Source organism: Engystomops pustulosus, chromosome 1 (genome assembly GCF_040894005.1).
Source record: "Engystomops pustulosus chromosome 1, aEngPut4.maternal, whole genome shotgun sequence".
NCBI lineage: Eukaryota > Metazoa > Chordata > Amphibia > Anura > Leptodactylidae > Engystomops > Engystomops pustulosus.
In genome coordinates, this window is record NC_092411.1 from 58,419,676 (window position 1) to 58,436,097 (window position 16,422).

Below are 16,422 nucleotides of genomic sequence, written 5' to 3' on the forward strand. Positions count from 1 at the left end.
GTCCCAGCACACCCTGCACTGTTTACTCTCCCATTACATAGTGCAGCTGCTTTACCTGCCCATCTCTTATGAGTAGGACTACACAGTGTATTATACAATTAATGGTAGATTTCCTGTAAAAGCACCCCAAAAAGATTTGGACTGTTCTTGTTGAGAGAAATCTATATTGTGTGTATTACCTCAGTGATCTATTCCTAAGCCAACCTATTTATGGAAGAAGTTATTTATAATATATCATTTAGTGCATTCACCGTGTATTATAGTCCAACAGTAGGGAAAACCAAAGTAGATCTATTGGATCCAAAGCTTTAAGGAAATCTACCCAGGTATATTTTTGATGGTAGATATACTATTATATCACCACTGGACTAGTATTGCCTTACCACGTCTGCATGGACAGCACATGCACCAGGATGGACAGTAAAGAAATGAGTGGCAGTTGCTAGTGACATGCTCCCAGGTACCAGATAAAGTAAGTGGATCACAAATACGGATCTTCAGGGGTTACTACGCATAGAGCACATACATATCTTACTGATTGTATGACCGCCCAAATCGCCAGCAGTGTATTTGGCCAATGTACCGGATTTTAGTCCAATGCAGAGCAAGGGAATGTCACGGCGCCCCCTGTAGCAGGGCACTACCATCTTTTATTATTTTACCTAGGACTGTATATAGTTATTATAGGGGGATTGTATATAGTTGTTAAACAGCTATAATAGAGGTCTGCATACAGTTATTTATTTTAGGGAGGCTGTATATAGTTGTTATAGGGAGTCTGTATGTAGTTAGTTATTATAGGGAGGATGTATATAGTTATTATAGGGGGTGTATATAGTTATTATAGGGGGACTGTATATAGTTATTACAGGAGGTGTATATAGTGATTAGAGGGGGACTGTATATAGTTATTATAGGGGGCTGTATATAGTTATTATAGGGGGACTGTATATAGTGATTATAGGGGTACTGTATATAGTTATTATAGGGGTACTGTATATATTGATTAAAGGGGGTGTATATAGTTATTCTATGGGTGTTTATGTAGTTATTATGGGGGCTGTATATAATTATAGGGAGCTCTATATAGTTAGTATAGGGAGGCTCTATATAGTTATATGCAGTGTATATAGTTATTATTGGGAGCCTGCATGTAGTTATTATAGGGGGGTCTGTATATAGTTATTATAGGGGGCTGTATATGGTGATTGCTGGGGAGCTGTATATACTTATTACTGGGGGCTGTATATAGTGATTACTGGGAGCTGTATACAGGGTTTGGGGGAGCTGTATAGCGTGATTGCTGGGGGATCTGTACACAGTGATTACTGGAGACTGTATATAGTTATTATAGGGGGCTGTATATAGTGATTACCGGGGGCTGTATACAGTGATTGCTGTGGAAGCTGAATATAGTGATTGCTGGGGGGCTATGTATAGTGATTGCAGGGGGAGCTGAATATAGTGATTGCTGGGGGAGCTGTATATAGATGTTGCTAGGGGAGCTGTATATATTGATTACTGGGGGATGTATAGTGTACTTGCTGAGGGGCTGTATATAGTGATTGCTGGGGGGGCTGTATGTAGTGATTACTGGGGGCTGTATACAGTGATTGCTGGGGGGCTATGTAAAATGTGATTTCTGGGGGGGCTCTATATAGTGGTTGCTGGGGGAGCTGTATATAGTGATGTCCGGGGGCTGTATATAGTGAATACTGGGGGCTGTATATAGTGAATACTGGGCACTGTATATAGTGATTACTGGGGAGGCTGTATATAGTTATTGATGGAGAGTAGTATATAGCAATTGCCTTTCCCTGTCCGGACTACATTCAATGGGGGCCCCCACCATTGCTTTGTGCCCAAGGGCCCCCACCAACCTTAATCCGGCCTAGAGGCCATTATTATCCAATAGGAGCCTGAGTCTTGGCACGCCAGAAGTTCAAAGCGACCATAGCACCTATACAGGCGGTGCAATCTTTTCAATGTTCACTAGTCTGTCTGCCTGTCATCTACTTATTAACTCAGATGCGGATATCATTACTGTGAATGGGATGAAGCTTGCAATACTCTGCACTGCTATAAACGCTGAAGATGCCCTAGAACACCGACAGCTATCCTGGCTATGAAACGGTGGTTGTGCAAAGTCTCCGACCTCTTATATCTCATATTTATGTCAGATAATATCATTAACGTCACAACACACTGATCTATGAAAAAAACATTTTTTAGGAAGATCCATCAGATTTGGGACAACTTTGTTATCACATGTATAACATATCCATAGACTTCTATTACTGACATCTACATGAAGAGTCAGAATTTGATACAATTTGTTACAATGTAGAAGATGTGGAGATCTGTATTATTGACGTGATAAATCTCCCCCTATGTATATGTGTGTCATAAAAGGTCTTTTCATGTACATTAATGTATTGAACATGGAGGAGTCTTGTGATAGAATAAAGAATATAGAATTGTCGCTATGCCACATGATCATTTTTGTGTCTTGTTTATGCAATAAACCACAAGCCTTTACTTCCAGATAAAACCTTCTGATGGCCATTTACAGTATTGTTCTTTATCTTATACAAGTCCATACAAGTCACAGCATTATCGAAAGAGATCCTGACAGTGTTTCTCATGTATTAGCAATATTTGCTGAACTACCCAGGAGTCACTGGGTCAGGATGCACTTTCATCAGGTTTGTTGTCATGTTGCTTGGATACTGAGAGATAGCAGCAGCATTATAGTTACTGCAGCAACCACAGCCCGGACATTCCTCTACAACAGGGAGCAGACAAGAGCTTAATAGTGATATTATTGCCTAGGATATTCTGAATGTCTGATTGGTAAGTAAAGCAATGCGTACCTTTATATTCCTCTACTCCTGGAATCCATTATCAATGCTTACATGGTAATATATTTGTGTATAAACCTTTATTTAACATCTCAATATTAACTGGCCATAATGAATTCCAGTAGCCTTAAAGAATTCACGTTCTAATTAGAGTCAATCATAAATATGTAACTAATGCTTTTTTCCATATCATTATATGCTCATTTATTCATTATAAACAATGGATTTCAAATTTGTATTTCTGCTACATATACAGAAAAAGTTATCTCAAATTTTTAAAATACAAACATTTCTACATGAGATCGGTAAAAAGTATAAGAATCTGTCCACTTACAGTATAATAATTGACACTTTTCCAATATACTTTCTGTATCAATTCCTTGCCATTCACTAGATCTCTGCTTGCTGCCAGTCTATAGGAAGCTTCTGTGTTTACTTCTAGTGTATAGAAATCTGTCCATGGTCTTGTGATATCACACAGGGGCAGGAGCTGTTATTATCTCAGATCTGTGTGTTATAACGCATGTCGTGCATCTGTCTGACATCACATCTCATGGACAGATTTCTATCCAGTGGAGTGACTTACTTAATTTGTTGCAATGAATATGTCAGAGTATGGCTGCTTCCATTTTGGATATGCACCACTGCCATCTGTCCACAGCTAATTTTAAGCAGTACCCAGTGGCCTGGAGCAGATTAAGACTGCCATGGGCTGTATGAATATTATAGCCCCTAAAGTCTTGATTTCCTCTCCTACATATGGTGCTAGAATCAGCTTCTTGGAGAATGGAGGATGTGCCCCTTCTGACTGTTTTCAGTCTGCAGTTTCAGGACCTTTGGAGGACATTCAAAAGTCTGGAAATGGATCCTATGTACGAGTGTATTAAGAGAAGGCACTTTTGAGTAAAAAATGTGGTGGGTGGGTGGTTTGGGTGGACTGGGCCTCCTAGATGGCTTGGATCCCGGGTTACCGCAAAAACTGCCTGTATGATAATCCACTACTGCCAGAGGCACAGAGTCAGGGCTTACAGGAAATCCGCCATCAAAATCAAGTATGATGAACCATGGACACTTACTCAAAACTCCAGGCACCGTGACTTCTTAAATTTTGTATCCACGGCCTCCTTCCTTCTAAGATCAACTTTTACAATTATGCTAATGGTTACCAGAGCCACTCAATGCTATAGCGTCATAGGCTATTTGACTACCTCACCTTCCCCTCTGCTCCCTCAGCACTTTCCTCCTCTCTCTACCTAATGTAATCTCACTGCAGCAGGAGCACTTCCCCCCTCCCATTGTGTGCTGAAACCTCCTCTGCTGCAATAAGATTACATCAAGCAGGGGGAGCAGGGAAGCGCTGGAAGTGCTGGGGGAGGGTGAGACAGTGTAACAGCCCCTGCAGCCAGAGCACAAAAGGGGCTCTAGTAACATCCCCAGACCTCTTCAGATTTATTAGCATAATTAAAAAGAAAAAAGACTTTAAAACTATTAATAACCTTTGCATAGGAGACATGTCTGTGTAGTCACTGATGAGACCCTCACTGTAAAGTTCTATAAAAAAAAAGTATAAAAAATTCTAAATGTATGACTACAACATAAAATTTCATGAATACAGGGGTACTGCATCCTAAAAGGAGCATGTGATATGTTGAAAGTCAAACAAGTGTTGACCTAATGGTTTATATAATTTGTTTTAGCTGTACTTCTGGATATTTGGGCATTGCAGTTAAAATGTCAGCTGCAACTTCCAGATTAGGGAAATATAACAATTATAATAGTATGGTCTTCCTCTTCCGCTCAGTGGGACATATTTATCATAAGTTGGCACTTCCACCTCTTGATCTATTGGGGCAGGGTATCGTGCAGTGTTTATTCTAAGCCAGGCAGGGCCTGGGTAGAAAAAGACCACAGCCGGCGACTTTTCATATAACATCTCTCGCTGGTTCACTACTGGCCGGCCGCACCCTCTGGCATGCATGTGGCGGAAAGGGGAAAATAATGGCAAGTGCTAGCAAGGCCCTGATTAATATACCCCAGTATCTGCACCATACTGCTTAATGTACTCTTTTGGGATTGTAGCATTAAAAAAAATGTAGAGAATAATATATAGGCAGTCCTTGGGTTATGTAAAAGATAGGTTCTGTAGGTTTGTTCTTAAAGGGAACCTGTCACCAGAAGGCAGAATTTCACTGGTGACAGGTCCCAATAGGCATTGCATAGTACATTACACAACTCTTAGATTCACAATTCTGCTCCCCTACATTCGTGTAATATCCCCTGATAAAGCTTTCCCGGCTCCATGCCAAGATGTCCTGGTCAAGTTCCGGAGTGATGCCTCTCTTGAAATCTAATGTTCGCTTGTCAATTAGCATAATACTAGGCTTGGCCGCCGCTCATTTATATTCTATTACTCCCACATCCTACTTGCTCCTAACCCTTCCTTTCTGATGTCAGCTAACCGTGCAGCAAACCTTGCACGTGCGTGGTGAGCCCTATACCCTCGCTTCTGCGCAGATCAGATTTAAAAAGTGGCATCACCCCGGGACATGACCAGGCCTTGTTGGTAGGGATCAGGGTAATGCTAAGCAGGGGATATTACATGAATGAAGGGGAGCAGAGTTGTAAATATATAACAGTTATGTAATTTACTATGCAGTGCCTATTGAGGCCTGTCACCAGTGAAATTCTGCCTTCTAACAGGTTTAAGTTGAAGTTGTATTTAAGTCAGAACTGTATATTTTGTAACTGTAACACCAGCCAAAATTATTTTGGTCTCTGTGACAAATGGATTTTAAAAATGTTGGGTTGTCATAAAAGCCATGTTTAACAATAAAGCATTACAGACACCTTTAAGAAATATTACCGCTGAACATTGTAGCTTCAGGTTAAAGTACAGTAAATAACCAACATTCAGAGGTCCGTTTGTAACTAGGGGTCGTCTGTAAGTTGGTTGTTCTTAAGTCGGGGACTGCCTGTATATGTAAGGCTCTGTTCCCTTGTGTGTAATTTATATTTTCCTGCTCCATTATAAGACTAAGAATGCATTCACACAAACTTATGCTCGCTGGGCCGTAGCTGTAACAATAATTTAATGATATTTTATCTATCATGTTTCAGATTGTAATCTATTGGACCATATGTTAAATTCTGATCAAAGTACCTGAACTGTATTTTTTTAAAAAAAGAGACTAAGATGCTGGAAAACTTTCCCTTAAAAGTAAGAACGTTGATTTAAAAAAATTAGCTAATGACCAATAGCAAAGAAACAAGTAAGAATGGTAAAGAACCAGTAAAGTCAGTACCTCATATGCTCAGACCAAATACAGCTGTATTAGTCAAAAGATCGAAAGAAAACATGTCAAAAAAAGATGAAAAAAGACCAGTTATTCCTCCTCGTAGACAAGGTTTTAAAGTCTGCTACATTTGTGGGAGAGAATTTGGCTCAAAATCCATTGCCATCCATGAACCAAAATGTTTAGAAAAATGGCACGTTGAGAATGAAAGTCTCCCAAAACATCTCAGACGAGCAGCTCCAACAAAACCTCAGGCTTGTTCAAATGGATCAGATGAGGCAGCAAATGAGGCTGCCTGGCAAAGTTCCCAATCACAACTTTTGCCATGTGGGAATTGTGGGCGTACATTTCTTCCAGATCGACTTCTAGTGCACCAAAGAAGTTGCAAACCAAGTGGTAAGAGTTTAGGCTCTCAGAATCCCTCAGCTAAGACATTCACAAATCCAAATTCTATGCCAGAATCTCAAACGGCCAGTGAGTTTTCCAGTACAATGAATCCTCACCATCCCGTAAAGCCAAAAACATTAATTTGTTACATATGTGGAAGAGAGTTTGGAACTAAATCTCTCCCGATACATGAACCAAAGTGCCTTGAGAAATGGAAGATAGAGAATGATAAGTTACCCAAAGGACAACGAAGACCTGTTCCTCAGAAGCCTCAGCTGGATATGTCTAAAGGAGCAAGCCTAGAATCACAAAACAAGGCCTCATGGCAGAGTTTTAAGGATCAACTGTTGCCATGTTCAAACTGTGGCAGAACCTTTGCAAGTGACCGCCTTGAAGTCCATCTGAGAAGTTGCAAACCTAAGGCTGGAGGTCCAAGCAAGAAAACTACAACTATGCAAAGTGCTAAACTGAACAAGAATGAGAATTCTGATATTCCAAATCAAAAGGTAACATGCTAGTATATTCTATAAAAATATTCTTTACATAATATCTTAATGTAGATAACCTATTAACTGGTCTTAATGATGAAAATAAAGATAGGTGCTTAATGTATGTAGATATAAATGCTATGTAAATCCTTATGTAGCGAATGACCTCTAATAATGACTGCAGGAAGTGGCAATATAGATCCTGAGGGAGCATGGGTCCTGTTGGGTTTATTCAGGATCTCTTCATTTTAGGACCATAAGCTACCATGAGAAGGCAACAACTTTTTTCTATTCTTATCCAGAGTAAGCAGGAAAGAAAGCTTTAGGCCAATGATGATTAACCTATGACACGCCAAGATGTTTTTGCTGGCATACAGCAAATTGACAGAATCTGGAGGCAGTCACTTCTCCTGCTGAGAGAAGGGCAAAGTGCCCTTAACTATAGGACTTAGATGTAAGATAGCTGCTGCAGAAAGTGCGCCATGAACGGCAGCCATTTTATATTCATTAGTGAAGGGAGTTAGTTAGGCAGTGAAGCCAGAGCTCCTGCCAACACAAAATTTATTGTGGACTTGCACCAGACAAGCAGGAACACTAGAACTCTGTTCCACAGTTGCCCCTTCAGCGCCAGACGGCTGCACCAAGGTCCATTCCAGTGACTACAGGGGAAACAGGAGAGTCATCTCAGTGTGTTCCTGACACACTAGTCATTAATTTAAAGCAACTAATAATATCTCACCCTGCTGTTACTCCTGTTAGCCCCCAATTACCACTCAGCATAACTTGAAAAAATAGAAATCTTTGTTATTAAAGCTACAAATATTACAAAATGATAGATTTTTGTAGGAGTGACAGAAAACCCGATTTATGCTTGTTTTTTTGTACACATTTTGTCACACAAAGCTCAAAGGGTTGGCCATCACTGCTTTAGGCCAAACAAGAATGACAATAGTTTTTTGTATGGGTCGCCCAACTTTAAATTTCTCAAGGGAAGCAGAGAACTTGAAACTCTGTGTTAATAAAATGAAATTTGCAAAAATTTTTAGACCTATTCAAATTGAATATAATGAAATTTGGGTTCCGAATCTTAACCAGAATTAATCATCTGTGCATTATCGAATTGAATTGATACATATTTGAGACTATTTTATTTATCTTATAGAAATTATTAGTGCCAATGATAAAAGTAAATATAGTAAAATCTTCAGTACTTAGCAGTGGGTATAAATAAGCTTTATCTCACACAGGAAGCAGTTAGATAAGTACATGAGAGAAGATTCTTATGTATCTTTAAAGTTTCTTTTGACATTAATTTTTATAAATAGTCACTTCATTGACTTCACATTACAGATCTTAATTACAAAATAAAATATTCTCCAGGTGTGTAAGGAGTTTAGCTTTAGCCTCCACTCCTATCTATCTATCTATCTATCTATCTATCTATCTACTGTGTATAGTTTTGAGAATGTTTTACAGACATGTCTTACTGAAATGCAAAGTGGAGGACTAGTGATAATTAATAAAGTATATTACAAATTATGCTAATATCATCTCTGCTATTGGTTTATGTAATACAAAACATCAGAATTTTAAATTCATTTGCTCAATTATTTGCTGTGGAACATAGAAGATAATTACTGTTAATGCGTTAAATATTGTTAATGTTGTTAGAGACCAATTTGCATGTCTTTCTTTTTTTTATCACAATAAACATCTGCTAACTTATTTTAGCTTTTCTGTGTTTTATTACTATTCTGTCTTTCCTAGATTCATTTTTCTTTCTAAATCTCTTTAAATATCTCAGACGGCTTCTTCTTCTTTGAAGCAGATTTGAACTGGGGTGACATATACATCTCATATGCATCTCTTCTGTCAAGTATTGTTGAACTTTATAAATATAAGCGCTTTAAGGAGAGATAAAAAGTAGAAGACTTAAGTAAAACCCTTTTTGATCAACAAAATGAAGGGATGCCAATTCCATGCATTTTTCACATTTTTTGAAACCATATGCTTTTTTGCCTTAATAAACTACCAACAGTGCTATTACTGAAAAATAATATTGTACCTAATTGCAGTTTAACCAAAAGAAAATTCACATTTTTCTTATGAAAGCATTTAAAAGTTAGGGGTAATATTATTTGTTGCTTATTGTATGTTAAAGAGTAACCTAATATGGGGAGGAGTGTTTTTTCTTGTATATTTTATTAAGAAATTCTGCATAGTTTGTAACATATCAGGCTCCAGAGCTCCCTCCAATAGAGATCCACATCCCAGCCATTATACTGTGTTTATGGAGCTGACTATGTTTTTACATTTAAAGGGGTTGTCCACTTTCAGCAAATATTTGATATGGTTTGTGTAAGGAATAGTTATACCATTTTCAATATACTTTCTGTATCAATTGCTCACAGTTTTCTAGATCTCTGCTTGCTTTCATGCAATAAAGCTTCGATTTTTACTTCCAGTGGATAGAAATGCGAGGAAATGAAACAGAAAGTATATTGGAAAATTGTATAACTTTTCCTTACACAAACCATATAAAATATTTGCTGAAAGTGGACAACCCCTTTAATCTCCCTGTGTGTGAGAAGGGAGGATTAACCCTTTTACTTTCCGGTTGATGTTTTAAAATAATTCTCATACCATACTACAACCAGGGAGAGCGCAAAAACGGTTAACACTCATTGCTCACAACTATGTAGAGAACCTTTCACCACCTAACACATGTGAATATGAACTTGTAGGGGGTTGCTACACAGATTCAGATGCTGATTGGACAGTATGAGAGAAGATTAGCATAATACACACCTCTAGCTCCAGCTCCTCCTCCAAAGATACTGGGACTGTTATCTCTGCAACCGTTTTCTCAGTAAGAAAATTGAAAGCGCCCCTGAGTCTGTATAACAAAATCGAAATTTTTTGCCATTTTGCAACATATAAAAGCATTTAATGAATTGCGATCAAAAGGCCATACAGACCTCGAAATGGTAGCATTGAAAACCACATCTCATCTTGCAAAAATTTACTCCACACACATCACCGTATCCTGAAGTATGAAATAGCTATTAGCGCCAGAAAATGGCAAAATGTAGAATTTTTTTTTTGTACAGGAGTTTTTCATTTTTGTTAATGTATGAAAACAGTATAAAACTTATATAAATTTAGAATCCCATGATCATACCAACCCAAGTCATTTGGGGCTCACATTGAAAGCCGTATAAAGTCCATGAGAAATGCATTTTTTTCACTAATTTCACTACATTTGGAATTTTTTCCTGCTTCCCAGTAGACGGCATGGAATATTAAATACTATCACTATGAAGTGCAATTTGTTACGCAAAAAACAAACCCTCACATAGCTCTTTACATAGCTTTATTACTGCTTTAATTGCATTATGTGAGAAATGTAGGTGAAAAAATAGACCTTCATATTAGAGCATCAACTAAGAAAAATCTTGAAAATTACAAGCAATTTGTCAAAAATATTCTAACTATGCAGAAATTGACCTTTGATGTAAAATATCTAAAGCAAAATTAATGAAGAATCAAGTTATGAACTATTATCAACTGAACACTGGTTATGGGGTCTTTCTTTTATTCAGATGATTTACATTCTTCCCCAAGGAATCTGTCCACGTCTTCATGATCTGTCCGCTTTTTCATGATGCTAGTATTAACACTTCTTAAATCCTGAAATACACTAGTTCCTCCTGTAGGCTGCGGCTTATGTTTAAGTGACAAGTTACCTGCAAACCCCTATTCCCGCCGCATACATCAAGAGGTTTATGCGGGAGGTGCCCGAGGACACGGCATGAATAAAGTCGGTCATACCTCTGGGCCCATTAACATGGCAGCCCTGTAGCAGCCACTATGTCCCCACTGTAAATGTAATAATACCCTAACGAAGCTTTTTCATCCAGGTATGTTTGTAACTGCATCTCCAAGCAAATTATGTTTGGTTCCCTGTGAGAATTGGATTTTAAAAATGTTGAGTTTACAAGGGAACAATGAAGAACAATAAAGCTTCACTGCAGACACTTTACAATTGAACATCGTATCCTAGAACTAAAGTATTTGCAAAGGTTTTTCTCTGGGTCCCCCGGTTTCCTCCCAAACTCCAAAAACATACTGGTAGGTTGATTAGATTGTGAGCCCCATGGGCACAGGGACTGATTTGGCAAACTCTGTGCAGCGCTGCATAATCTGTGTGCACTACATAAATAAAGGAATAATTATTATTTAAAGTTTAGTAAATTACCAGCATTCAGTGGACAGAGAGGTCTGCCTGTAAGTAGGGGTTGTCTGTAAGTCGGGTGTTATTGTTGTGGACTCTTTGTACATAAATTAAATAATAGATTTAAAATCTAGTAAATAAATGATCTGCATTTCCGTGTTATCTTTATTCATATCATTCTGTTCACAGCCACCAGTAGTAAAGCCACCCCCAACAATTGTATGCTACATTTGTGGCCGGGAATTTGGATCAAAATCTATCAGCATCCATGAACCTCAATGCTTGAAGAAATGGCACGTGGAAAATGATAAACTACCGAAAAATTTACAAAGACCTGAACCAAAGAAGCCAGAAGTCAGGCAGATTGGAGGTACGGCAGGGCAAAATATATACAAGCCCTGAACAGATATTGGACATGCTTGAATTACCATGCAAAATATGCATTTTGTTTATTTATAATATACATATATATCATTTTTATTTTGAATATATATTTAAAAAGAGAACAATTCAGTATTGGATTGTCTCAAGTTTTGCCAAAATTTTCAAAGGATTTGCTTCAGGTCCAAATGGAATCGGTCTGATCCACTTTAGTTCCAATAGTTTTGGAAATTGCTACAGTCCTCTAAAACACAGGTATTTGTATAAAAATGTCCTATTTTTTTTGTTCATGTTAACAAAAAGAGATAGAACTTTTTTATTTTAAAAAAAATCTGTGTTTTAAAGGACTAGAACAATTAAAGCAAAATCAGTTAGTCAAAAGTGAATTTAAAAAAAATCATTTATGATAAGGTACCAGAAAATCTGCACATTTTAGCAGAATCCACTAATGTGGATCACTATTTATAATGTATGTACATGGATTCCAAAACGTGGATTCCTATTACGTGGATTCCTAAATTCACATATTTTAACACAATATAATATGAAAAATATATAAATGACTCCACTCAAAATAAAAGAAATATGTTTCTAGCGGACCATGTAACTATTGACTGTTGTTACAGCATAAGCTGTGGAATATGAATCACATTAAAACTGGGCAGAACAGACATAGTTGCTGTGCCAACTATAAAGACATTGTAATATGTTAAAAATGCAGAGACTTTGCTTAAAATGAACAAGCAGCTGCTCGTCTTACTCAAAAAAATTCAAATGAATTTTAAATAGAGCAAAAAAAATTTCATAGCAGTAATTTTGCAGGAGCAGATAACTACCTGGACATTGGGGCACTGTATTCTCCTGTACCTAAAGCTTGAATCCTGTGTGATATGGCTGAGGATATGGATGAGAGGTCATGAGACACTGGGGCCCATTTACTTACCCAGTCCTGTAGCGATCCCTGCTGTGCGTTGTCCGGTGATCATGGAATCCGGCGCGATTCACTAAGATTGTGTGCCCGATTTCCTGCATGTTTCGCTTCCTTGCTCAGTTCCGTAGGAGTTCACCTTATTCTTCCTGGTGCATGTAAGTGTATGTCTTGAGACACAATTTAAATTTCGCGCTCATTTCGAATCCGCCGGATCGTCCGACGGCCCACCTCCCGATTTCTGTTGCATGAAAGCCGGCGCCGATGCGCCAAAATCCGATCGCCTTCAACATAATGCCCTTATAAATGCCTGTCCCAGCGGAATAATCCCGAAAACCCAACGGAAATGCGCTTGTGGGACAGTTAGTAAATAAGCCCCACTATCTTACTAGCTCTATCTGTCATTCGACTGTAAAATGCATAGCTGCAGTATGTTTATGGTTTCCATTTTTTGCTCTGTTAAAGGAATTTTTGGCTTAGTAAAACTAAGGAAAAGGAAATCAGCTGGGAGCCAATAAAATAACTACTTGTTATTAGTGATGAGCAAACCTGGTATTTTGAAAAATCTGTTCAGGTCCCAAAACCAAACCCCCAGTAACAATTGATGGAATCGATCGCTAGTGTTAACTGTTTGAATGCCACTGGCAAAACCACATGATGTCAGTGGAGAGTGCTGATCCTTCCCAAAATGCCGGCTATGCATTGATTTCAATTGCTGGTGGCATTTAACAGTGGAGGGGAACAGCACAAGTGAACCCAGGCCCAAATTTCTGACTGAAGTCCAGGTTGGAAGGGGCTGGACTGTTTGGTACAGGTCTAAACATTGCAGTTTGGGTCTGCTCATCACAGCTTGCTATGAATACTCACAAAATACTTACTTTTCTTGGACTGTTTCATGTATATGTGGTCTACTATAGGCACAAATCGGCAACAAAGGCTACACCTTACAGGGATTATACCGTAAAAAAACACCAGGACTGGGGCCTTAAGTCCCCTGTTCCTCCTGACGTTATGATTGCAGTGAGGAGCAGATTGATTGGAGAGGTAGTCAATAGTGATGAGTGGACAGAAACTGCAATGTTGGCATGGACCCGATTTAAGTCCTTTAACCCAGACTTCAGCCAGAAGTACAGGTCTCTATTTAGCGCTTGGTCTCACCCAGAAAAGCTGATTGATCGGAAAAATTTGACTTGTGGGGTCCACATTTTTCATAAAGCCCATGGTCTAAGGCAAATTACTATAAGTGATATAAGTGATGTGTTTTTCATGGGATACCTCCTGAAAGCCATGTATAACTTTGTCTGCTCAGAGTATTACCATATGTTTCTCACCACTTCTAGCTCAAGCAGTTTTGCAGATATTTTACACATATATAGGGAAAGGTCTAGTCAGAGGTGTATAAAAATAAAAATTGTAAGGCATGTCTACTTCCAGCTTATGAGCATGTTTTGTGTATACAAAAAACTGGCCCCCGGAACATGGCAGCAGGACTCCTATCACCCCTATGGTAACATGCATTTGGTTCAGTCTACCAACGCTAAAAGTGATGGTAGATGTCCTTTAAAGGAAACCTACCACTTGAAGTGGCAGGTTTCAGAAGAAAATACCGAGCACCAGCTCAGGGTGAGCTGGTGCCGGAGCTTATTTTTGTTAGTGTTTTAAACCGCTGTATCGCGGTTTAAAACACTTTTTAAACTTTATAGCCGGCGCAGTGAGGTACGCGCTCGGCGCTTACCATGCGCGCGGCTCTCCTTCACTTCCTATGTAGCCGCACGCATAGTAAGCGCCGAGCGCGTACCTCCCTGCCCCGGCTATAAAGTTTAAAAAGTGTTTTAAACCGCAATACAGCGGTTTAAAACACTAACAAAAATAAGCTCCGGCACCAGCTCACCCTGAGCTGGTGCTCGGTATTTCCATCTGAAACCTGCCACTTCAAGTGGTAGGTTTCCTTTAAGTGCAGCTTTCTACTGAGAGGGAAATGTATCACCAGGCCCTCACTTGTGTCTTGTGACTGTGTCTGATCATATTGCATAGTAAAAATGGATGAAAATGGTTGGTACAATGAAGTACACGTAGCTCATTCTGCTGTACTGTTCACTCACGTAGAGATCTGCAAATAACTTTTGTTGGTGCACTCTTGAGACAATAACCAGAACATCTTGTACAATCTCAATGACTGGGTTTTAGCTAATGTTAAGTCTACAGGTATTTCCTGAAAATGTTTTCCTACTCTGCCTAACCAAAATGAAAATTGATATTCTGTCTCTTTTTTTACAGCGAAAGGTTCCTATGATCTTGCTGCTTTGAATGAGGCAGCTTGGCAGAGTGCCCAGAGCCAACTGGTTCCATGCGATATTTGTGGACGCACATTCCTGCCAGACAGACTTGTTGTCCACCAGCGGTCCTGTAAAGTGAAGAAAACCTAGTAGTGTGATTGCCGTCCTGTCTAATAATAAAATACTGGACTTGTGGGAACTGTAAAGTCTCTGCACAGTAAGCGTGTCTGCAGGATAACACATTATGTCAGGCAGGGATTTCCATGGGATGCCATGTAAATGGTGGGAATATTTTTGTGTGTTAAAATCATTATATTTTTAATAACTATATTACATTTCACGTCTGGATGTGTCTGCCACTTCCACCAAAAATCTCAGATATTCAGATATCTACAGATAACAGGTGTCTTTAACCCTTGCAGGACTCTTTTTGTTTCTGGTTTTTACTCCGCTTATTCCAAAAGTGATAACTTATTTATTTTTATGTTAACAGAAATGTAATGTATCTGCGGGATAAATTGGACTTTTTATGACACCATTTAATATTCCATGCAATGTACAAGCGGTCCCCTACTTAAGAACACCTGCCTTACATACGACCCCTAGTTACAAACGGACCTCTGGATGTTGGTAATTTACTGTACTTTAGTCCTAGGCTACAATAATCAGCTATAACAGTTATCACAGGCGCCTGTAATTAAGATTTATTGTTTATCCTGGTTCTTATGACAATCCAACATTTTTAAAATCCAATTGTCACAGACACCAACATTTTTTTTACTGGGATTACAATAATAAAGTATACAGTTCCGACTTACATACAAACTCAATTGAGGAACAAACCTACAGAAATTATCTTGTATGTAACCCGGGGACTGCCTGTACTGGAAAGCTGGAAAAAAATTCCAAGTGTGGTGAAATTGACAAAAAAAAAACACATTTGCTTCGTTTTCTTGTGGGCTCTGTTTTATGGTTTTTATTCTGCGCTCCATATGACACTGCACTCCATATGTTATTATTCTGTTAAACGAGATGTGTTAAATGAGGGCTTGTTATCTGCGGGACAAATTGTACTTTTGAGTTGCGCCATTCCTTGCAATGTACAGGCTTTCATTCTGCTCTCCATATGACACTTCCCGTTTCTTCTTTGGGTCAGTAAGATCATAGAGATGCCAAATTTATAAAGGTTTTAGTAGATTTTTTTGAACAAAAGAAATATTTGCCATTTTTCCAAATTCTGACACTAATAACTTTTTTACACTTTGGTGTGACCTTTGAAAAGTGTAATTTTTGCGGTATGTGCTGACATTTTAATTTCTATCAATTCTTTATGACTGTTGCATCATTTTTTATTCAAAGATGGAAAATAGTAAAAAAGTGGATTTGGACATTTGGGTGCTATTTTCCGTTATGATGCTCACGACCAGGAATAAACTTTTTTAAATTTTGATATAACAGGCATTTTGGAATGTGGTGGTACATGTTTATGATTTTTACTGTTTATTTATTTTTATATGTGTTTCAGGGAGAGGGGGGGGGGTTAACCCCTTCAGGACTAAGCCATTTTAGGGCTT

General features: G+C 38.5%; 1 protein-coding gene across 2 annotated transcripts; it reads left to right on the forward strand.

Moving 5' to 3' along the window:
• Window positions 1-376: 376 nt before the first annotated feature.
• On the forward strand, window positions 377-15,054 carry LOC140121529 (zinc finger protein 474-like). Of its 2 annotated transcripts, none has more exons than XM_072141233.1 (4): window positions 377-472; window positions 5,979-7,047; window positions 11,453-11,633; window positions 14,850-15,054. In XM_072141233.1, exons 2-4 carry the CDS (start codon window positions 6,109-6,111, stop codon window positions 14,996-14,998), a joined length of 1,269 nt encoding a protein of 422 aa, XP_071997334.1. In that variant the 5' UTR covers window positions 377-472; window positions 5,979-6,108; the 3' UTR covers window positions 14,999-15,054. The 2 variants fall into 2 exon arrangements, with proteins under 2 accessions (XP_071997334.1, XP_071997328.1); XM_072141227.1 differs by lacking the exon at window positions 377-472 and adding an exon at window positions 2,696-2,853.
• Window positions 15,055-16,422: the final 1,368 nt, after the last annotated feature.

Bases quoted from the DNA above. Each gene is read 5' to 3' on its own strand.
- LOC140121529 (XM_072141233.1), top strand. From the start codon at position 6,109: ATGACCAATAGCAAAGAAACAAGTAAGAATGGTAAAGAACCAGTAAAG. The intron at 7,048-11,452 runs GTAACATGCTAG...TTCTGTTCACAG, and splicing joins CTGATATTCCAAATCAAAAG to CCACCAGTAGTAAAGCCACC. The intron at 11,634-14,849 runs GTACGGCAGGGC...CTTTTTTTACAG, and splicing joins AGAAGTCAGGCAGATTGGAG to CGAAAGGTTCCTATGATCTT.